Here is a 23,176-nt window from a genome sequence, read left to right as displayed (position 1 = left end):
TTTGCCGAAGAGAGTGCTGTTTTCCATGCCCAACTCAGAGTGGCGTAAACAGAGAGGTGGCCAATCCTTGACTTGGCAGAGGAGTATGAAGGAGATCACGAAACGCTTGGGTGCTGTCAATGCTACTTGCCTTCCAGGATGGGGACCGCGTGACTTTCACTGTGCCTGGTTGGAGACCCTAGAAGATATAACTGCCAACCGATGTCAATGGCGTTCTTGTCGTCCGTTCCTCTCCAGATCGCCTGAGTGGATGTCTGGAGGTATAGACACCTCGGAATGATTGTGATAAGCTAGCACTAAGTCCCTCCCCGTCCATCTTTACTATTTTCTTTACAATAAGGCTCTCAACTAAATCGTGGTTGTATGACAATGAAGCATCGGTGTTGAGCACTGAGGTCATGCTGTCGATGATGATGATAACGACGATTGTATCTATGCCCAACCTAAACGTGCCACCAATCCGTGCCTCAGATGAGCTAACAGGCCCTATTTGTGCGCTGGAATTTCCTGCGATTAGAACTGTGTCCTAAGTTGTGGGTGTTTGGCCGACGTACTCACATCTGATATCGACGGAAAGTTGATTAAGTGGAGGTGGAGAGGAAAAATGGGCGGTTTCATTAGTCGCTTGTCTTCGCCTATTCGGCTCACTGGGTATGCGGCTAATAAAGTGACTTGGTCGATGTTGCATGAAAGTACTTCTTTTTGTAATGTACTACTCATAAGGTTGCTGAAAATCCATCGACCATCCAACACCATAAACGAGAGATTCAGCTGGGTTCCAGGTGAGTCTCTCGAAAGAACCAAATTAGTTTGCAAATGATACTCTACTCGCTAATTTCGTGCAATTTGGTTTCAAGTAGAACATAAGGTTGACGGAAACCCGGGGACTGCGCCTACCTGATGAGAGAAGGTCGAGTCGAAACCGGTCGTGGGCTGTCGATGGATTTTCAGCAACCTTATGAGTAGTACATTACAAAAAGAAGTACTTTCATGCAACATCGACCAAGTCACTTTATTAGCCGCATACCCAGTGAGCCGAATAGGCGAAGACAAGCGACTAATGAAACCGCCCATTTTTCCTCTCCACCTCCACTTAATCAACTTTCCGTCGATATCAGATGTGAGTACGTCGGCCAAACACCCACAACTTAGGACACAGTTCTAATCGCAGGAAATTCCAGCGCACAAATAGGGCCTGTTAGCTCATCTGAGGCACGGATTGGTGGCACGTTTAGGTTGGGCATAGATACAATCGTCGTTATCATCATCATCGACAGCATGACCTCAGTGCTCAACACCGATGCTTCATTGTCATACAACCACGATTTAGTTGAGAGCCTTATTGTAAAGAAAATAGTAAAGATGGACGGGGAGGGACTTAGTGCTAGCTTATCACAATCATTCCGAGGTGTCTATACCTCCAGACATCCACTCAGGCGATCTGGAGAGGAACGGACGACAAGAACGCCATTGACATCGGTTGGCAGTTATATCTTCTAGGGTCTCCAACCAGGCACAGTGAAAGTCACGCGGTCCCCATCCTGGAAGGCAAGTAGCATTGACAGCACCCAAGCGTTTCGTGATCACCTTCATAGATACAGACATCTTTTAAAACTTCCAGCTAACCGCCATTTAGTTCTAGGCAGCGCTGGTTTTAGGCGAAGTGTAAATCGTCGCACCGTCTGGCCTACTCTGTTGTTGAACAACCATGGTGCCACATCGATCACAGTTAGTGGCTACTGATGGTGAGGATTAATATTCGACCACATACATAAAGTCATATTGTCATACGTTACAAATTTTCAGTGAATTTCCCAGTTAAACCTAATAAAACCTCCGCTTCGCATTTTAAAAGGCTGCCGGGCCACGAATCGAGAAAACAAGCCAAAATATGCCGTGCAAAGCCTTAAAAGCGGCTTCCTCAGAAGCCAGTACTCTTAGCGGAGAAGAGATAGAAACTGACGTACACAACGCTGGAAATTCAGCGTATGCTGTTTCCGAGCGAGCGCGCACTAACCGCACGACTGTTATTTTTCAATTATTAGCACGAGGTGGTTTTACACCTTCGGCCTGTTAGACGTCAGATTAGACAATGGAGGCGTGATGGGACCGAAAAAGCTCAAGAAATGGATATTAATACGGAAGAAAACGCAGGAAAACTGTTCCTTCAATAGACAAAACAAGATCAAGGGTACCATCTGCGAGCGATCCTATAAGAGAATATTGGAAGCCCGATATACCGTGAAAACTAGAGTTTATATCGTAAGGTAGAACAGAACATCACAGAGTGCGTCACCTAACATGACAACTGATGACTTTTCAACGCAAAGAAACACTGAAAACAGCCCTCACTAGTTACTTGGCTGCAACACCCATCATATTAAATCAACCGTGATTGACACGCTTACCATTGTAGTATATTTCAAAAGCGCCAGTCGACAGAAGCTGCCCCTCGATCAGATTGCCAATGAGGAAGGCCGTTAGACAGAAGGAAACCTATGCAAAGGAAAATGGATAAGGGAAGTTTTGTTAAAACAGAGAGAATGGATCCATCACTGTGCGATAACGAATCTTTCCTAGGGGACAGAGGCTGTCCCAGAGGCAAATATGGGGCAGTGTTCGCCGAGTTCTTAAAAGGAGTTTCGCTGGAGGCAGAAGAGTTTGCGTTACAGCTGGTCAGGGCTAGGAGCAGCAAAGGACATTCAAAACAAGCTGGACGAATATCTGACGAATAACTGGTGCCCCGTTCGACCTTGAGGGTTGGTTATTCTGAACGAATATACGGTATTTATTGCACACAAAAATTCGGAGAATATTCAGGATTGGCCTAGAAATTGTAACCTGCGATTTTGTGAGACAGTACTGGAAAACTTCTCCCAGAAGGAATAATGGGTATATAGCAAACATGCTCAAAAAATTTGTGTAACAGTCGATTCGGAAACAACTGATAGACGAATCCAATGGAAATCCCAAAAGTGCTTAAACAAATATAATTCAAGACGAATCTCTGGAGAATTTCAGCAGCCTATCCACGTTCAGCAGCACTGCTGCTTTTGTTAACGAACTGTCGAAGAACTGTAAAAATTGTTCTAAAGAAAACTTTCTTCGGCTTCTGTTCTCAACAAGAGAGTCAAAATATTGAATGAGAACTTTATTTAGAAAGACCGAAACTGGTAGGCCACAAGTTACGAGTCTGTCTATTTCTGACGGATGACTTTCAGTCCTTTTCTCACCGCTGAGCCGTGGTCGTCCTTATTTACCGACCGCACTAAGAGAGATGTTATGAACATCTCGCCCCTTCATCATCATCATCAACAACGACAGCATATCAGTGCCCAACACTGATGCTTCGCTGCAGTACAACCATGATTGATTTCAACGCCTTGTGGTGAAGGAGCAAAATGGACGGAGAAAGGAATTAGTGCTATCTTAAAACAATCATTCCGAGGTGCTACTCCTGCACACTCATTCAGGCAATCCGAATAGAAAATGTCAACAGGGATACCATTGACACCGATTAGTAGCCATATATATGGAAGCGTCTCCGACCAAACACCATGAGGATCACGTGGTTCCTATCCTGAAAGGCAAGTAGCACCGACAACATCCACACGGTTCGTTACCTCCTTCATACGCTTCTGCCAGATGAAGGGTTGGCCATCTATCGGCTGATGTCACGCTGAATGGGGGGCACGGAAAACAGTACTCTCTTCGTCAAGCGATGGTTCGACACACGCAGTACATGGCCTAAGCAACGCAGCTTCTGGTGCTCGATACATTCGCCAATGGAAGTCCCTGTTGCACAACCGGAAACACGCTTTCTGATTGCCTCGCCACGGATTCGCCGACACCTTCCCACACGAGGCATGGTTCTGGGGCGACAGTCGTCGAACACCTGAAGAGTCTCAATTCCGCCGCTCGAACAGGTCAAGTCTTACAGGCATACAGGAAAACAGTCCTTGATGCAACCTACGAGCGTAACATGTCCGTTGAGATTCAGGGATTGGGTGGCGTGTTCAGTGACTGCATGTCCACGAGTGTGACCTTACACTTTGTGCGTTCACAGTGCACACCAAAGGACGGGATAACTTTGGTCAGTTCATTGAAAAACACCTGCACCTTCACCTCCTCCTAGAAGACGAGAACGATGTCGTCTGCATATTTCAAATCGAACACCAGATTGAACACCAGGGATTTGAAGACCTTCCAGCGTTCGCCCCATTACCTCATCGATCACGAGATTAAATAGGAATGGATAGAGTGGGTACCCCCAACGGATACCCCTTCGTGTACGGAATCATTTGCAGAGCTCGCCGTATATTGTCACACGTCCGGAAGTCTAATAATACAAAGGGCCTATTATATTCACAAACTTCCTGGGCATTCCTTGATGGCCGAGCGTATTAAGAACAGACCGATCAACCAAGTTGAACGCGTCTTGGAAACCCAGGAATACTAAAATTGTGGGTCGTTTGTACGCAGGGATTTATTCTAGCGCCTGACGGAGTGTGAGGATTTGGTCAACGCAACCCCTACCAGTCCGAAATCCCACTTGCAACTCTCGAGTCACCGTATCGCGAGCCACATAAGGCGACGAAGCACAAGTGATGTCAACAGCCTCGTTACAACCCGGGTCAAGCTGATCTCTCCTTGGTTATCATACTCACTACAAGAACCTTTTTTTGAAAATGGACACTATCACCTATCCTTCCCAGTTGTCTGGATCAGTCTCCTTTTCCCAAACACAGGCAAACAGATTAGAAAAGCACTAACTGAGGATTTCACACCCATCTTGAAACAACCATATGAGAGGTCGTCCGGACCAGAATCTCAGTGGCGCTTGAGAGAACACATGTAGTCATAAACCTCCGAGGCCGTAGGATGTAACACGTTCACCATCAAGGGTTCTATGTCAGGTGTGAGCTCCAGATGAGTAACAGATGGTGGCCACGATAATTGCTGTCCGAAGTATTCGGCCCACTGGTCAAGGCGTTCTTCTTTACTAAAGCTAGTCGCTCTATTCTGATCATTGGTGGTTTTGCTGACACGTGGTTTTCGGGGACCGGTCGCATGGAACAACTGAAAATCTCTGAGGGTTCCCGATTTTCTGAACTTCTTCCATTTGCCTGGCTCTGCACGTCCACCAGGCTTCACCACCATCACCATCATCGACAGCATGACATCAGTGTTCAACACTGATGTTTCGCTGCCGTACACACCAGACTTTACGTTCGGTTCACTCGCCCACTTTCACTTCTAGTCTAATAATTCGTCAGGCCAAATCATGTTCGGGACAGGCTGGGATATTTCTCCGAGATTTAAGCAGTGCCACCATTCGGTCTGATATCCAGTGACTGAGAGGGACTGGTAGCACCGCGCCACAGGCCAAACTCCCAGCACTGTGCAAACCGGTGACGATCTCGTCTGGGGCAGTTGGAGGAGAATCCAGATGATTCTTATAAAGTCGTCTAACAATTGGATCTGCCAGGCTTAGTTGATAAGCGATATGTCCACACCTTACGCGGTCCTGGAAAACGAAGGGTAAGGCGACTCCGGACGAGCGCGCAGTCGGAATTCACAAATGGGCTACAAACCGAGTGGCAGCTAGCTATCGATACGATAACTAAGATAAATTTGAGTTCGTATCCGTCCCGCTGTTGGGGGACACCGTGTGACCAGACGACTTCGGCTGTTTCGGAAGTCAGTACCCCCTTAAAAACAGCCTGCGGTCAGCATACAACCGAAGCAATCGCACTCAGTCCAATCCATGTCGACCACCTAATTTAGTCTCAGATGCGCTATGCCTGCTCATTCGTGAATTCAGATCTCCGACAACCAGAACAATACCTGAGCTTTTAGCTCGCCGCAACAGGGTATCCAGGGTGTCACAAAACTTGTCTTTGATGGTGTCAGAGCTACAGTCAGTTGGAGTGTAAGCAGACACGACAAACAGACATCGGTCAAGTTGCCGCTTGTAAGACTCCTTCACAGACGTTGCCAGACGTATGGCACACAATGGGTATCCCGGTGACCTAGGACGATAACGAAACCCGCACATACTGTCGCAGCAGCGTCTGAGTCGCTTAAAGTGCCATCATGACTTTTGTGTGATTAGTATACTTACCCTATATACCCGTATTGAACCTTTATATGTAGATTTCAGTTCACCCACACTTGTTCTTAGACAAATAAAAGGTTTATCCTTGATAACCCGGTCTGTCTTCTAGCTCGCTCTCGGACACATTCTAGACGTCTTAATTTATGTGCATAAGAACAGGTGTGAATGAGCATGCACTAATTCACACAGCATGGAATCGTCTCAACGGTACACTCCGGAAGATAAGTTTGGCGTTGAAATCTCACAATCTTCCGCCTTCCTGTCGGGAATCGGTACTACCTGATGCTCTACACAGCCTGCGATCACTGTTACGTACGGTCACTAACTGTACTCCATATGACCGTTTGTTTCAATACGCACGTTGCTCAACATCTGGAATATCGCTGCCATCTTGGTTGACCACCCCTGGTCCAGTTCTGTTGCAACGAGGTGATTGGTCATCCATATATCAACAGCCAGTAGGAGGAATCGATCTTCCGAACTGCAACCCACACTACGCACACATTGCTCAGCCAGACGGAAGAATCGGAACCGTGTACATTCACCGTCTAGCCCCAGCAATTCAGGATACAGCTGACGACGTTTTCCATCTATCTGAATACAATGGAGACAACGAAAACCTAGATACGACTGAAACAACCGGATGTCAGCCCGATAGCTCTGAAGCATCCGAACCCCTCCGGTACCCTCCTCCGAGCACCAACCGAGTTATCCCCTACCACGTCAGCACATGTGCCCATTCAAACAATGCCGTGGTGAATACTATGATTCTTGTGTGCTTATTATTACGCTTACCTTATGTACTCGTATGTAAATTCCAGATCACTGACGCTTGTTCTTAGACAAGTTAGACGTTATTTATCCACGACAACCATGGCTTTCCTCTAACTCGTTCTCGGACACATTCTAAACGTCTCAGTTACGCAGCCGGTAGCACCCAGATAGGCTGTGTGTCGAGCCTTGACGATTGGTTTCGAGATGCCTGAAGATGTCGGCGCCGGAGGCCGTACAGAAATGGCTTGTTAAGCCGATGCAACACCAACTTCTGGGTCTGAAAAGAGTTAATAATGGGGTGGGGAGAGGTGGGAATGTGTGTGAAGTGGAAAGGGAGGCATCAGTCGTAGCTTGCTTTCGACTGCGCACTCTGCTGTATGCAGCAAGGAAGACTGATAACTACACGCGACGGCCGACGTGGCATGAGTATTTGTACATGTGTAATCCATGGTTGTCCTTTGGCTGGGATACTGCCTGGGCAGCCACACCTGGAGAGGACAACTGGGGTCTTCCACAAAGGGTTTTGACTAAAAAGCCTGATAAAAAACAGCTGTGTTTGGCTGGAAGTGAAAGTACGGAACACGTCCCCACACATGTTCAAACCTCCAAGATGGAGGGTCAGGAGGCTGTGTTCTTTGTACCTCTGACCATTGACCAACCTAATATACGACTATACAACACACAGTATAGCTCAATGGGTCGCGGAGGTACACAAACAGCCACACCACGGTAAGGTGTATTCTCATCGTGATAGGTTGAGAAGTAGTTGTGCATGATGACGCTCATCTACGGCAACGTTTAGGAAGTTGTTCTAAGCCTAGTGGTTAGTTCGGACTATTCCATGCTCCTACTGTCGTACGTCAGCACGTATCCTCTGAGTTCGGTTTTCCTTTCATGGGCGTGTGGTCAACCTGCATTATCAACCCCGCATAAACAGTACTGATTCTTTGAAGTGCACCGGCGCGAAACCAAATGGATTTCTGGTTTCCGAGTCACCTCATACAAAACCACGTACAGAGATTCAGGTTATGTTTCTTAGTCTCTCAAAGTCTGTGCGGAGACCATTTGCATCCCATCGGATCTTGAAAAGCGGGGAACGCTTCGAGCTGAACTCGGGGGCTTCGCTTTGAATTGTGAAGGACTCGCAAGATGGCAATCCCAAGCTGGTCGAAACATAACCCCCACTATCGAGTCAGGGTTACCGCCTATTCGCGTAGTTAACAAGTGGGATATACCCACGAGCCTGTTGATGCCGAGTCAGAGGAATATTCCAAGCAAAAGCAGACATGGGGTTTCTGAATATGACCGGGTAATATGGGCCCCTTTATTTCATTCTATTTATTCAGTCCTACTCCACAAAGTTAAGGAAAACGGACGAAACTTTCTTATACCCTCTACAATAAATGGAGGAAACATAAACGTTCGGACTCCGTCTCAATGTTTACAACAACACGTGAAAAACATACGTACCTTGTTCTGGAACGCATAGGTGAGAAAGCTCGGAGTTGCGAGGCCAAGGGAACTGAAAGGATCAATGCCAGAGATCGCGAGTACTATGAGGGAGAATTTGAGTAGCTGGAAAAGTTTCGCAAGAGTGTTTCGCCAGGCGGGTGGAGGATAAATTTCACCTTCGACTTTCAGTGAGGGAAATTCACGAACTACGATTCGTGAGAGTTCCTCAAACACCCGCCGGTATCCTCATGATATACTAACAACCGGAGGTAGAATTAATGGTGTAAACCTACCAATAGACGAAACGAAGTGTTGGGAGAAGACTCTGCGTTTTGAGCTTGGGGATTTCTTTTTGTTGCAAACTTTCACCGTTCATTCCTGTGAAGTCTCTCAACGTGAATACGACGCACACAGCAAAAGCAATAGCCCACATTAGGCTACTCTTCATCATACGCCCGCCAGAAAGGCGCCCGGAATAAGAAGCGTCGTTCGCGGAGTTAGCGACGAACTAAATGAGCCATCCGTGGCTCACGGAGATCTCGACAATCTGATTGGTTCAGAAGGCTCTGTGAATTCACGCACTCATTGATTGATACACACTATCCAGGCATTCGCCTCGTGACAATCGCTTCATTCCAAGCAGAGAGAAGGTGGTCTTCGTCAGGCGAAACGCCGGGTATAAATTATCTGCCGGTGTAGACGACATTTCCTTCAGGATAGTTGGATGGACCTCGTGGGCCCCAACGAGCAGGGTGGGTTGATCGCGTGCACGAGTTGACAAATGTCCTCCACCGTGAATACCAAGTCGGCCAGAGGCTGGCCGTAGTTACCCCTTGGCAAGACCGGCGTAATTACTCCAGTCTCATGGGCCTAATGAGTTTGTGGCTAATGTACATAACCAATAAATAGCACGTTCGTCAGTTTGAGTAGGAAAGTATTTGATATGGATTTTTATGGCGCATGACTACAATTCGCTTATTTATTGGCTTATTGAGGTGATCATCGAAAAATCCGTGAACTGTCCCCGGACCTTCAGATTCACAAAGTGCAATGTAGGATCGAGACTTTCACCAAAACTCCATGGGCCAGCTTTCAACATATCGTTTGTTGGTTTCCGTTTACCTGGAAGGCACATGCAGAAAAGGGTGTAGCATTGCTCTTTATGTTCTCAGCACGTCCCTGCCGTGTGTTTTCGTGACAGTGGCTAAGCCTTGTTCAAACAAGACACAGGTAAATATCAGGTCTTTTCAGAGACGACAATATTCCAAGAGATCAAGCACGGTGAGACGCTTTTTATAACAAACAGATTTAAGGCATCTAACCATTTTCCTAGAAGCTCTTTGTGCGTGCACAACAAAGGTTACGTTTTTCCTGCGTTCTGAGTAGACAGTTTGGTTGGTATACCTAAGAAGAGGTTTGAAATAGGTTTTGCAGAATATATGGAAGATTACGCGAGCGATACGGTGGAAGACGCAGTCATGTATTGATTTGGCCTCCGGGGCGAACGTTTGATGTTTGTGATAGTGATGCACATCTCCTCGTGTTACGTGGAGAGCCTGGGTTTGTTGACGCTAGATCAAAGAGACGGTGCGGCGTGCAGCTGATGCGCGCTGTACTGGCGAATTCAGCTTATTGCGTGTGCACGCGCATATATGTTCATGGTCTAACTTGTGATGGAGTAAAAATTCACACGCGACATTTCGGGTTTGACCTGAAACCGTACACATTGTCTGAACTGTGTCAAGGTTATGTGGCATGTGATTCAGGTGGTAGCAGTATCGTCAAACTGGACCAACTTGTCAAAAGCTGATTAAGCGAAATTGGTTGAAGGAATAAGAAAGCGTCAACCAATGGCGTTCGCTGGTTCTCCTCTGAGTGACATATGGACACACTTTTCTTCATCCAGATGGAGGCGCCAGTTAAGCGCCATTGATTTACAGCGTCCATATTCATTTGGAGGGAGTTGGTGTTTGAACACCAACATTTTGAATAGTCCGCAAACGCAGACATGGATACGAATAACCTCTGAGAAAGCACCAACTTAGATCAAAAGCAAGAGTGTTCTTCAAACAGTTGTCATTAATTTCAATTTAAACCGGTATCGAAGAAGTGCATTTTGAGCCTAGATTCGCTAAGAGCGCTTACCCTGAGTTGCCGGAGTCAGCGATACCGTTATGGTGATCCTTCTGACCATTGTACATTAGTAATTTCTTTGCAACTTATCATTACTCAAATTGTACCACTTTCCAACTCCCACTAACTCTCAGCTTATTCCTCTTCTCTTCATACCGAATAAATTTTGTTTAAATGAAGGCAAGGAAATATGGATGCATACACACAATACAAATTCTGGACTTCGTGAAAGGCGTGTTCCCTTCTTGCTGTGTCAAGTTACGCTGTCAGTGAATTAACGAGCGGTGATCAACCTTTCAGACTACAACGGGATAGAAAGTATCTAGGAATATATTAAGGAGGATTCCAAGATTCAGCAAAGGGCGAAGTGTTTGAGGGCTCAAGTGCCCCTGTGTTTAAAGGAGCTTTATGTTGCTTTCTACAGTTCTTGCACGAAGTTGCCCGAAAATCGCCACTAACCACCAGCAAGTAGCGGAGTAAACAAGCGTCGTCTAAAATTCGCAACCTTCGTGAATGCTTGACTGGAACACCATCTCATACACCCTGCATGAGAGCAATCAATCAAAGCCAGCTCACCAAGTTCAGTTCCGGATATCACTGGGAGAATCACTGGGTCGAATAACGTAAGTATGGGTTCCCACCGTCGCGAAATTGGCGCTTTTTGTGAAACACACGACAAGTATGGTTTGAAATCAGCTAATTTACCACCTTATTGAGTAAAATGGCTAACGTTAACCGTTATGTGTGACTTCACTGGAGCCTAAGTGTTCGCATACTAGTGAAGATTTTTTCGCTTCAGCCGTGCACACAGAAGCTCGTTGCAACACCTGAGACCTAGCCCCTATTGTTACTACCATGGAGGATACGCGGACGGTGGTTTGAGATGTGCAACCTGCTGAACGTCTACTAGAGAACAGGGGAGACTCCAGAAACCCCTACGATGCTATTTGAAGAAAAACCAACAAAAAATAACCCATTTTCGGAGTATTTATGTAATGCACCGGAGACCAAGTTACAGCTGGTTTCTCCGTCACTGGTGCCATCTACCAAGACAAAAGGAATCTTGAGAACAATTGTGTTTCGCCGAAGTACATCTAAAAAGCATTCCAAGTAAATAAATTAAATGAAAATGCTGGTAAACATGTCACTCCCAATGGTAGCTAGGCCCCTGGGAGCGTGGTCCACGAGTTTACTAGGCAAAACAAGCAGCCAACAAACGTTTATTTGAAAACATGTAGCGGGGAGCGATTGAGAAACCCTGCTTTTGTCTTGGAGAGCTGCCAGAACCAATCACAAACTGCTGATCTGATCCCGATTTTATACGCACAGATATATCTTGAAAGGCGTCTTTGCTATTAAGTGTGTGTGATAACACCGGTTTCGTCTATGGGACTGTTGGAGCGTGGCCACTGCCTCTACTAACCGGCCTGAAACTATTTGAAAGTGGGGGGACTGCTTTGTCCTCAGTGTCTTCAATGTCCCCTTGAGCAACTGAACTTCAGAACATGCAATCCAAATACACATGCATGTACCGGAGAATTCCACAGGATATTCACAGATGCATCTTTCCTTAGGCAAGCCAATAAGAAGTTATATCGACTGTGAACCGGTCACACATTCTTATCCGGGCTCCACCGCCGGGGAAGTCAGGCATATCCTACAGGCAAATAGCATTTACGGTAGCAGTGATTACCCTGTATTAAAATTTTGTTGAACTAAGAATGATACGCACGCAACTCAAGATGTGAAGTTGTTGGAATAACTTCGAAAATAATTGTCTGGGACCCCTTGTTCCACCCTAGAACCTGTGCCCTAACTCAACACCTTTCATCTGTGGCACCCTTTCGAGTCTAGCTGCCACGTCACCCGAAGGAAGCACGAGGACTGGGCTACTGCCAGGTTGCCCAAGCCTAGACAGGGTAAGTCGAGGATCAGAGATAAGGTTTGAACCACGTTCCTCTAGGTCAGTAGATTTGCGGCCTGACAACTGGGCAATCTCACCCCCTTACTCAAAAAGCCTTCATCGCCTAACCACTAATTGCAAAACATCTATGTCAATGCCGCCACACGTAACGATAACCTGAATCACCATGGGCAAGTCAGGAAGTTTGACAAATTGCGTCACCTTAAACTTCATCTGAAGGATCACTATCATAAATGGTTCGGTTGAGTAATGAGCGAGTTAAGGCTCCCTGTCAACAATTCGTTAGATTTGGGGCCCGGTTCGACTTAAAAAATGCTGCAGCATGCGCCTATGTTAAGGGATCCACAGACCACGATGACGAATATGGTCTGAGGGTTCATCGACGAGGGGAAGAAACGTTTTTTCACCGAGACAGCCTTGGGGATTCTTTAGTGGCGAGTGGTAGTGCACCACTTCTGACCCGGAGGGTCTCAATTCGAAGAAATCCCTCGACCCAACGCAGTGTTCCCGGTCAAAAGTTATATGGTTTGAACGTAGGCCGCACCGGGGTATTTAAGATCCATTTACGGGCTTTCGCGAATTTGGAGAAAGTGGTGGGAAGGGCGAGTCCATCATCCTTTGTCCTGATCAATCGGTTCATGGGGAATGACGGCATCACACGTAGGTGCTTGTTGCAGCATAAATATCGAACTGATGTTAAGTAGACAACTCTAAGCAATTTGCTTTAAGACGTTTTCCATCGCTGTGCGTGGTTGGGTTGACCTTGAGCGATTATCGGGAATTTTGTTTCCAGGCGCAACAGTCTGGCCTGGACAAGGGAGGCGGAGTTGCAGCCATTCATATCGGTGAGTTAACTTTCAACCATCCATTCCGAAGGCTCCGTGGATACCCGATCAGCTAAATGCGGATCATCCAAAGCTCCCCTATTACTCCAAGAAGTCATTCGGAATAGAAAACAGATTTTGTGTCTCACGTTAGGATCATGGGAACCGTGGCGGTTGAGGCAAACTCGGACACCCCATATTTGCCTGGCGAATTTTTCCGTCCACTCGACCCAGACATGCAGTACCTTCATACCAAAAGCTGAATACTTCCCGCGCTTACAAAAGGTTTCAATAAACTGAAACCACGAACTGAGTAGTTCGTTGGAAAACCTCGTCCTATCTTGGGTTCATCAAGTAGGAGCATCTTCCAAATTTCCCCCTCAAATATTGCAATAAACGAAACATGATACATTCACTGTCCAGCACAATCGGCTGAAGAATAATAATAATGAAAGTTTCGGCTGAGCTTCATGTAAATCTCTTGTGATAACCAGACTGGTATGCAAATGAGTGCGTTTGTCGTACATACGGACAACTTCATCAGAGCAGAAAGGGCGTAATTCGTGCTTGAAACTCTGCGGAACAGATACCACAGTGTACTGAAGCACGATTTAGTTTGGCGTCTTCCTTTGGCTCACCAGCCTCTTCTTCTCGTTACATTGTGGAATGACAGTGTGCGCTGATTTTCTATGGATGAGAAAGCCGATATAACAATGCAGGAGCCCCATAATTGAAATACTTCATTAGGGATAGGGATCTGCCTCTGTTCGCTTTGATCACGCAGCAGACACCATCAGTGCTAACACCACTCTTAAGAATCGAATTGGCCACAATTTACTATGTAGGTCTCCACTGCTGTATTTTCTGCGTAGACATTCGCCGCCATCTTTCGGCAGATGCCTGACTTTTCACGTGCTTTTCGCACTTCGTATCTTGAATTGGCTGGATCCCTACCAAATAACCTCTCTCCTTGGTATCTACCGGAACACTGCTTTCATGAGCTTCTTGAAAGACCTGTAAAAATGCTCCAATTGCACGCAACAATAGCGTGTTTATGGATAAGGTCATCGCTTTTGTCCTTCATCCACTGGACTACAGCTCCTGGGCCTGTATACCCACCCACAGGCAGCAAACCTGTGTACGGTCCTTCTGACTGTTTTACTCCCTGACTCTCCCAATATTATATTCACCTGAAGCTATAGATGCACCAAGCCGGCTAGAGTGTTAGCTTGTGGGCGAACACCTGCTCAATCAATGGGTAGCATGTTAACACAGATATATGCTATAACTTGTCCTTTCATGTGGCATCAGTCAAGAAGGCCCAACGGTGAAACAGACCCAGGTAAATATTTTCAGCATAGTGTATGTTGGTAAGGCGGTTGGATTCGGCTAAGCCCAACAAGCCGGAACACCCGTGACAGAAGGTTCTGAACAAAAAAGCACGAGTAGAGCTCGATGAGGCAGAGCGGCACAAGCGGCGGTTTGGCCGTCACGGCGATGAGCCATATCTAGGGTGCTGTAAACTGATTCAAAGTGAATATCAGGGAAATAGTTACCCGCCTCATGTTGCCAGACAGGTACACGGGATCAGAAATGTACCTGAACTTTTGGGCATGTGGTCGTTGTTCAATGGCTTCGGTTCACCTGAAAGGTACAAACAAATAAAGGGTGCAGTGCCGTTTTCTATGTTCTTGGTACCGTAACACGCCCTCAAAAGGAGAGACCCACACAAATACGGTCAGAGCGATTTGAACTGTCCTCAGGATGCGGCGTGAACGACTGCCGGACCGAAAATATTCCAAGCACCAGCTACTCGGAATTAGAGATTTTTAGCCTGATAATGGTACGTGATCTAATCCTCAAAACACTTCGCAGCTTCCTTACTGTCTATTGGTGGGGTTGGTGGCTGAATATTGGTCAGCACTTAGTTCGTTCAAACTAGACGGTGAGGGCCCCATGGGGCGGGCCAAAGATATCCAGAGGGTACCTGAGAGCAATAGTATTCGGATAAAGTTTCTGGTAAAGCGACTAATGCCTTTTGACATCAACCCAATTTGGATTGCGCTGATTTTGTTATTGCAAGATTTAATGTTGTTCGCAATAAGCAGACATGAAAATGGAAGGGCACCAGGAAGGCCGTTTATGTCGATCGGGAAGGGAAGTGGTCCTAATATTAGACCCTCAGGACCCCCTATTGAGATCGATAAGATGGAATAACAGTTTGGTGTGACATCAATTTGAGAGTACTACTTAAAACCAACTGCAGGTTGAATCGCACGGGCCTCGGGGTTGTGACGCACTGCAAAGTGGGAATCCCGATCAAATGCCTTTGAGAAGGCCAAAAGAATGATATCCTAAAGGAGGCCTTTGGATTTAGCTTGAGTTGCTTTCCATGTTCGCCACCCAAAAGTGGTTAAGGAGGAATCCGCGTTGGACCGGGGGCAGCTAGGTGTTGACAGCCAGGTGATTTGGAGTAAGCCGCTTCAGGTTGCGTTTCACCCGTTTGGGAGACGCGCTAGTGATGACGAATACAACCGAAATGAGCTTAAACCGCTTTCCATCTGCCCCGGTTTATTGAATACCGAAAAAGGAACTGGACGTGTTTGTTTTAATAAGTCGATTTTATTTAACGCTCTGGTTGTCATAATCCATGTAAAGTGTATGAACTTGAAGGTTTAGGAAAAATATTATCACGAAAGGCGCATGTGTGAGGTTTCCGCCCCAAAAATATGTCGAGTACCACTATTTTTGAGAATAAAAAAGGTGGAAAACGCGAAATGTGGATAACCTGCCACATGTTTTTGAACCTCATGCGGAGTAAATAGCTGCAACTATATAATCCCGAATATTTTGACTGTGATTCTCCTCGGTACTCCGGAACAATACCAATAACCAGACTCTCCAGTTTGTTCGACGAAATACTGATCTTGAGGATATTGGAAGGGCTATAGCGTTAAGTGTGACAGAAGTTCATACCACCTCTTACGCGCATTATAGAAAATCATTCAATATGTGGCAGATCACACGCCTACTAAACTTACAGTTTCCAGCCTTGGTCGCATATCTGTGTGAATTTTTCTAGTAGGAACGAACGATCGAATTCTTGATATGCTTTAAAGGACGACCTTGAACGTCAGTAGTAAGATAGCCACTTAACATCCAAATTCGAGCCTATAAAGCCTCATCGCTTTGTACCGTTTCGAATGCTGATGCCTGAGCTCTGGACGCCGTTTGGTTGCCCAGCCATTATACCCCTCTCCACTTGATGCCCTCGCTTTCGGCGCATGAACATCCGATGCTCCATTACCAGTCGCATTGTTGCATCCGCTGCCCACCAGATTTAGAAAGCTAAGCAGCTTACAACCGTATGCACAGAGTCTCCTTCTGAACATTCACGATGCATCAAGTCTCATGGCCTTCGCTAACGCAAGTGTTTTTGGACACTTTTCAATCTAATCGTTTAGTCCTATGAATTCATACTCGTGTATATATATTAACCTATTGAACACGCTGACTGGTGATTGACCGCGCACAATGTTCAGTTTGAACCGCTCTAAGGCTCTCCTCCAAGCTACACTGTTCTTGAACGCGGAGAGCCAGCTTATGGACGAAAGGAAAAGTCAACAAGTTTTGCATGCGCGACAGAATAAAAAGCAGTATATCAAATATCTCTGCTGGAACTGATGCTTAAAAGGTGACTTTATAACCACCTGTGAAATAGGGAAAACTTGCTACTAACCTTGCTGTAAGCTGTAAGCTTCAGAGGACATGAGTTAAGGGTTTCCTTACAGGATGATCTTCTGATTCGCCTTTACTACTTCCACGGCCTGTGCATTTGATGCATGTAGAGGCTGTAGGATTGTAGTCCATTATACTAAGAGACGTAACTCAGGCTCGTGGAAATGAGGCTAAAACATTTCCACGACAACACCCATCAATCGGTTAACTGTGGACGGCAGAAGCTAATACTAATTAAATTATCAGCTGAATCGCATGGACGAATGCAGAAGAACACCGTAAACCAATCAAGGTTAGTGTAAATAGACATCAGAAGAAAATTAATAAATAAACCAAGTACAGATAACAAGTAGACAGGAGGGCAAGGTCTCTTGGGGGCATTCCAAGCTCCCTAACCTAACCTTCATTTCTGATACAAAAGTAAGGGCATTGTGGCACTGGCTGAAGACACACCTGCAAGGCATGCCGAAGTTGGCAAGCCCTAAGTGACATGGTGGGGTACCAATGTTGTGTGACGTTCTACCTCGAACTAATCCACTTTGTGGGATGTGAAAGACTTGAGTCCTCATCCCGCATAATACACTGGCCTAAAGCTAAGCAATCTGGGGCTATGCATCAAGATAGATGATAGATGATAAACCCCATCTTCACGAACTACACAAAATTAGAGCTCATTGCAGTCTGTGGAGAGTAGTAAGGCCCAAACAACCTGTAGCGGAATATTTTGAACCACCCGATATCTTGGAACAGAGGTAAAGTTTTCGTAAACGTATTTTTTATGTACGTTCAATTATGCAACCCAGTAACTATCAGTGTATCGCCATGTTGTAGGACCTTATCCCTATGCCTTATATCTGATGATGATAAAGTTCGCAAACTATCTGGTGCATAGTTTGCTTTCAAAACACGAACTTTTTGGTCAATATGTTTGTGTCCTACCAACTGGGCTACTTCACGCCAAATGAGATGGATTATTCTATAATTAATTCTGTTTTTGTTACCCTGTTGTTGGCAGCTGAACCGTAGGTTGCATGAAGAAGGTAACATCAGGCAGACTTTTTTCATTTTGCACGCAGGTTCTACCGGATCATTCAAATTATCTTTTTTAGAAAGCTACCTAATTGTAAATCATGATGCACACTCCAGTCCTGGCTAACGGGCTTTGTTTGCGGAACCAGCAGTACGAGTACTGTGCCATCGTGGGGTAAGAAACTGTGTTGAGCATAGTTCCTTGGCGCTTAGTTTTGGGCCCTCAACCTGTCGTAGTGTACCAAAACGGTGTGATGAAAACAACGTGGTGAAACAACGTAACAGCAGACAGATGCAAATTATGGGCCATGGTCAACTGAATTCCACACCTACAATTAGGACGCGCTAGACAAAAGATGATAACTGGATACTAGAAGGACATGTCAATTCTATGGAACCTTTGTTGCTATAGACCATGGTGCGGCAACGGAGTTAATTTTCAGTGCATGTACCACCATACAAGGAAATAATGGACTTTTCCATTAAGAAACTGGGTTCTCTGATAGACACATCTTAGGAGCTGAGTCGTTGTTTCCCACTCGCGCTTTGCATCATATGCGAGATGGATAATCTGGCAAACATGCGGCAGCCCCCAGCAAGTAGGACACCCAGCCTTCGATTGCCAGTGGGCTGGAGTTTTACTAATCTCTATAGTAATGCTTATAGAAGACAGTTAAGGATGCGAATATGTCTACAAGACCCCTTCCCCCTCCGAACGAATCAGAAACCAGCTTTGAGGCATTCTGCAAAAACTGAGTTCAGGGATAATGTGTAAAGCGACAGACTCAAATGGATGGATTCCAGGTTTACCTACACCTTGAACACCCGCGCAACTCAAACTTGGATATCAAATCCTGGTATAGAAAACATAAGTTAATTGATTGGATTCGTCCAGAAGGTGACTCAACGAACACATGCGGCTTGCTTTCGACTCGATTGTGACGATGAATTCAGCCTTAAATTTATTCTACCGGAAGATGGTCTGGTTAACAAATTGGAACCTGCTTGCACGGAAAATCTTCACTGTTATTCTCCGCATTCTTCTTAGACCCGAAGCAAAATTTGACTGTAAATGGGAAGCACTGACTAAGATAAGCTACTATGACTACAGAAGTCAACTGCACCTTGTACTCTTTGGAGTGATAAGTTTTTTCTTAGTGGGAAGTGTTTGTATGGATCTGTGCAATTCATTCTCGCGGACACATTACATCGCGTAGTGTACTCACTGGCTCAAGGATTAATATGCGTCGTCCCCTTGTTATTAGCAAACACCCCGGTGATATTACAGGTATGAAGCACCACCTCTTCTTTGAGGCAATATTGGTCCATACGTACTAGGGAATGCACCACAGTGAAAGTAGAATGCCATCCCAGATAAATTTCGAATGTCACGTAGACCCAGTAGTTAAAGTTATTCACACGAAAGATGAATGGACTGATTTCGAGGAAAAAAATAAATGAAAGTTCGCTGAAAGAGAAGATGGTAAGCTATATCTGTAGCTCTAGATCCGGTGCATTCTCGAAATTAGTTTATTCGTTTGCGTACAGTTAGCAGAATGCACCTCACCAACGAACCCAAATTTTATCACTACATTTTCAACCGCCATTTTTCTGTGGTAGCAAGCGGAATGACTTCAACCTATACCGTGTTACAATCAACCAGGGCAAGCATACACTTATTGCTTCTGGTGATATTGGGCAAAGACACCACGGGGATAATCGTTTAGCATTCTTAATGGCCAACAGCTCACTTTTTCTGGTATCGCCGGTTAACCAGAACATGAATAACACCATATTCAGGTCAGAACTCTCTCCTCAAGTCTGGAAGTGCGTGGCGTTTTAAAGCCACGGTTATATTTGTCCAAGCACTTCGATAGTAGAACGTTACGGGAAAAGCCAACGTCGCGTTGTATCACAAAGTAAAGGTAGTAACCTTTGTGGTCTGAGGCCCTTCTGTTTTTCAGCATGGCCCCGTCTTATCGCGTCCGCTGTAATGTGTATAGGTACGAAATCCTTATCCGGTTAGGGAGAATACTCACACGGTATTTCTGTACCTTTGCAAAATGGTCTGATAAATAAGGATTGTTTTCTTTTCAGCATTGGCATGCACGAAGTAGTGTCGCAAAAATCTCCAGATTACCGACTGGTGGTCGGGAAGTTACACTGACACGCCTCTTTACCCGAGTGACTGCATTCAGCTCATAGCAGCAAGGTAAAGCTAAAGGAATAAAGATCACTCAAGGAGACGCGTGCATTCTTCCTCCCCGTAAGTCAGTGAGTGTAGATTAATCGCGTTTTTCACTCGGCTAAGGTACTGCCTCGACGGTATCTGGAAAGCTATGGGTCTTTTTTTCCGGTCTCAGAGTGGTCAGTTCACTTGAAGGCCCCACTTGCTATTTTTATTTATCGAGCTGATTGAAAGACGTTCTTTCCGTCACTAGATGCCAAATTTTTTAGTTTCGTTTTAATCGGCATGGCAGTTAGGCACCGAAAGGGTGTTACGGCTGCTTTCGGCACCCATGCTGCAGCTGACGAGGTTGGCGGTTGGCTAGGACAGTAGTCTCGTGCTTTAGGCTGCATGCCAGTACAGCAGTGCTTAGTTAACATAATTTCGCAGTACAAAGCATTCTTTAGACCTATGCAATGCAAAAATTCAAACCAATTCAGGCAGGTTTATTGTGAATCCTTTGTATCCAGTCTTTGATCATTCAAATAATGGTAACAAGTGTTCATGCCATACCCAAGCATTTTTACTGGACATTGCAATATCCCGGGGACTAACTCCGAAACGCATAACAGATGAATAGGCTTCTAGACAGACGTACATGCGTATGTGGTGTACAGAAGAGTGAATCAACGTGTGTGTAAACGTTCTTAGCTACTAACTGATTCCATATGTTGCTTACTGCCTCCCGGTTGGGTGAATTTTATTCAAGAGTCTCGAAATTAACCAATTTCGACGCTTAGTGTAACGAGTTCTGACGCAAGTACTGTGATGTTGTTCCGAATGCTTGTTTTATTCACAGTTTCGTACCTTGGTTAATCAGTAGGCTGTTGCCATTGTAAAAGTGTACATATATTTTCACTTGCTTATAGGCTTTTCGTCGTTCAAAAGTGGCCACCAAAGTGTTTCTAAAGCGGAATGGTCGGAGGGTTTCTTTCTTCCGTACTGCTGAAAACTATCCTCACCTACTAAAAAGCCGATGGTTTTTTGTAGCACTAGGTAGCGCGTTAACTGGGGTTTCGGGAGCCACATAAGTTGTGAGAATAGTGGCAAAGCATACAGGATAACCTATTAGTACTGATCAACCTGATCTGGTGTGGTGGTTGAATTTCTAAATGTGCAACGTACACCACCATGATGGACTAAATATCTAAACAGGCTCACATGTTCCGTACATTTATGCAATACAAAGACCCCATGAAATACTGGCCATGACAGCAAAAATAAGATAAGATAAGCGCAGGTGAATAGTCATAAACAGACGAGGATTTGATAAGTTTCATCCAAACGGAGTGACTATCTCCAGGAGCACATCACACGAGTGATAGGTTACCTGTTCAGCGCATCTGCTGTCTGTCCATTGCGGTAGTTTTAATGTGGACAAACTTTCATTAAGCGCAAGAAAAGCCGCAAGATTCGACCAATTCAAAATGCCTATCGGGGAATCATTTCAAAAACAATTTTCTACGACGCCGGTGGTAACAGAAACTCGGTACAAGTGACTCTCCCGTCTCCAAAACAAGACAAAGAAGAAAAATTAGACTCGCTGACCTCCACGAATTAAAACTGTTTCAACATTTTTGGGGCATGTTCACGCTCATTTTCGAGTGCGAGCTTCTTCAGATTGTGGATGCTCGACATGTGATGACTGTCCTAACGTCCTAAACGTGAATGCTAGGTGAACCATGGGACAGTTCTGCTGCAATGTACAGTTGTGTAACCTGGCGAGCTATTAAGCTCCTGTTAGTTGGTGGCAGTACAGCAACCTATTCAGGGTAATGTCATTCACCTGATTCGCGCGTCTGAGTCAACTCCGACTAGAACGCGTGGTGTGCAACCATGCAAAACTCACTGGAGTATGCATTTCAGGAGGTTCTAGCCAATCGTATTGGAGCATTCGGCCTTCGCGAACACCAACACTATTACTGAAAGCTCGTTCAGCGGTGGCCTTCTTTCGGTGCCCAGCTGCCATGCCACCCGAAGAAGCACGAGGGCTGGGATTCTGCCAGGTTTCCCAAACCTAAGCAGGGAAGGTCGAGAGAAAGAGGTCAGGTTCGAACCACGGACCTTCCGTTCAGTAAATTCGCGCTCTAACAGCTGAGCGATCTCGCCCCGGTAGGTATTAAATGCACCGCGCATCTATTACCAGGCTTTCGCATCGTTCTAGGTGCTATTACATATGCGCCAACGTTCAGCGCATGTTACTCCATCTCAAAAAAATGTATCAAAGTGAGGATTGGCAGTCCAGTTAAAAGCTCTTGTGTGGGGTTCGAGCTCGGAACGTCGAACTGGTAGTTCACGACCGTATCTTCTCCGGCACGGGATTTCATCGCCCTTTCTTTCTGCTACCTGATGACACGAATGTTTTCTTCAAGTAAACAGGTGTGCGTACATTTTACACAGAATTCATACCGTTTTCAGATAACGCACGTCAGATTTAACCAGTTAAGTGAAACGAGAAATGGATAACACCAGTCATTAGTGCACTGCTGAGATCTGCTTGCCGTGCAGAACCAAATGAAGGTATAAGCCTTAGTCGAACTGTAATTCTGTCTTCTGTCCACAATCTTGAAGAGAAAACCCTCTCATGTTTTTCAGCCACATCACAAGCTCAAGTGTAAATGGACCGTTACGAAAAGTTGACACGGATTGGAGAGGGCGCCTACGGAGTAGTGTTCAAATGTCGGAATCGAGATACCGGCGATATTGTGGCGATTAAGAAATTCACCGACTCAGAAGATGATCCAGTCATTCACCGGATAGCAATGCGTGAGATCCGAACCCTCAAGGTTAGTTTTCGGCTCTTGTTTTCCTTCACCAAATGAGGTTTATTGCAACAGTACCTTTTTACAACACCGGAGCTACTCATAAGTAGGCACAACTGTTCAGTCTGCGCTGCTGTCTGATCAAGAAGTCCTGACTGACAAGCCAGCCGTTGTGGACAAGAAATTGATTTGGAC

The 23,176-nt window shown here is 45.6% G+C and overlaps 4 protein-coding genes across 4 annotated transcripts in view; 2 read left to right on the top strand and 2 right to left on the bottom strand.

Moving 5' to 3' along the window:
• T265_13768 (hypothetical protein) overlaps positions 1–4,135 on the top strand; it is a gene marked incomplete at both ends in the record, with an annotated part of 87,168 nt that extends 83,033 nt beyond the window's left edge. The window contains one exon of the mRNA XM_009170425.1: positions 3,761–4,135. Coding sequence (XP_009168689.1) covers positions 3,761–4,135 — 375 coding nt within the window. The remainder of the gene's footprint in view (positions 1–3,760) is intronic.
• A 695-nt stretch (positions 4,136–4,830) lies between these two features.
• T265_05418 (hypothetical protein) lies at positions 4,831–8,839 on the bottom strand (the record flags this gene model as incomplete). Its single annotated transcript, XM_009170416.1, has 3 exons — positions 4,831–5,195; positions 5,848–6,032; positions 8,638–8,839. 3 exons carry the CDS (start codon positions 8,793–8,795, stop codon positions 4,831–4,833), a joined length of 708 nt encoding a protein of 235 aa, XP_009168680.1.
• A 752-nt stretch (positions 8,840–9,591) lies between these two features.
• T265_05417 (hypothetical protein) lies at positions 9,592–21,393 on the bottom strand (the record flags this gene model as incomplete). The annotated part of the gene is made up of 3 exons (XM_009170415.1): positions 9,592–9,915; positions 12,318–12,481; positions 21,381–21,393. 3 exons carry the CDS (start codon positions 21,391–21,393, stop codon positions 9,592–9,594), a joined length of 501 nt encoding a protein of 166 aa, XP_009168679.1.
• The window catches only part of T265_05416 (hypothetical protein), a gene marked incomplete at both ends in the record, with an annotated part of 41,010 nt that continues 37,921 nt past the window's right edge, over positions 20,088–23,176 (top strand). Inside the window, 2 exons of the mRNA XM_009170414.1 lie at positions 20,088–20,258; positions 22,815–23,005. Coding sequence (XP_009168678.1) covers positions 22,838–23,005 — 168 coding nt within the window. The remainder of the gene's footprint in view (positions 20,259–22,814; positions 23,006–23,176) is intronic.

This window comes from Opisthorchis viverrini (genome assembly GCF_000715545.1).
Source record: "Opisthorchis viverrini unplaced genomic scaffold opera_v5_101, whole genome shotgun sequence".
NCBI lineage: Eukaryota > Metazoa > Platyhelminthes > Trematoda > Opisthorchiida > Opisthorchiidae > Opisthorchis > Opisthorchis viverrini.
The sequence above is the reverse complement of the archived record's forward strand: the minus strand, read 5'-3'. Positions and strand labels throughout refer to the sequence as shown.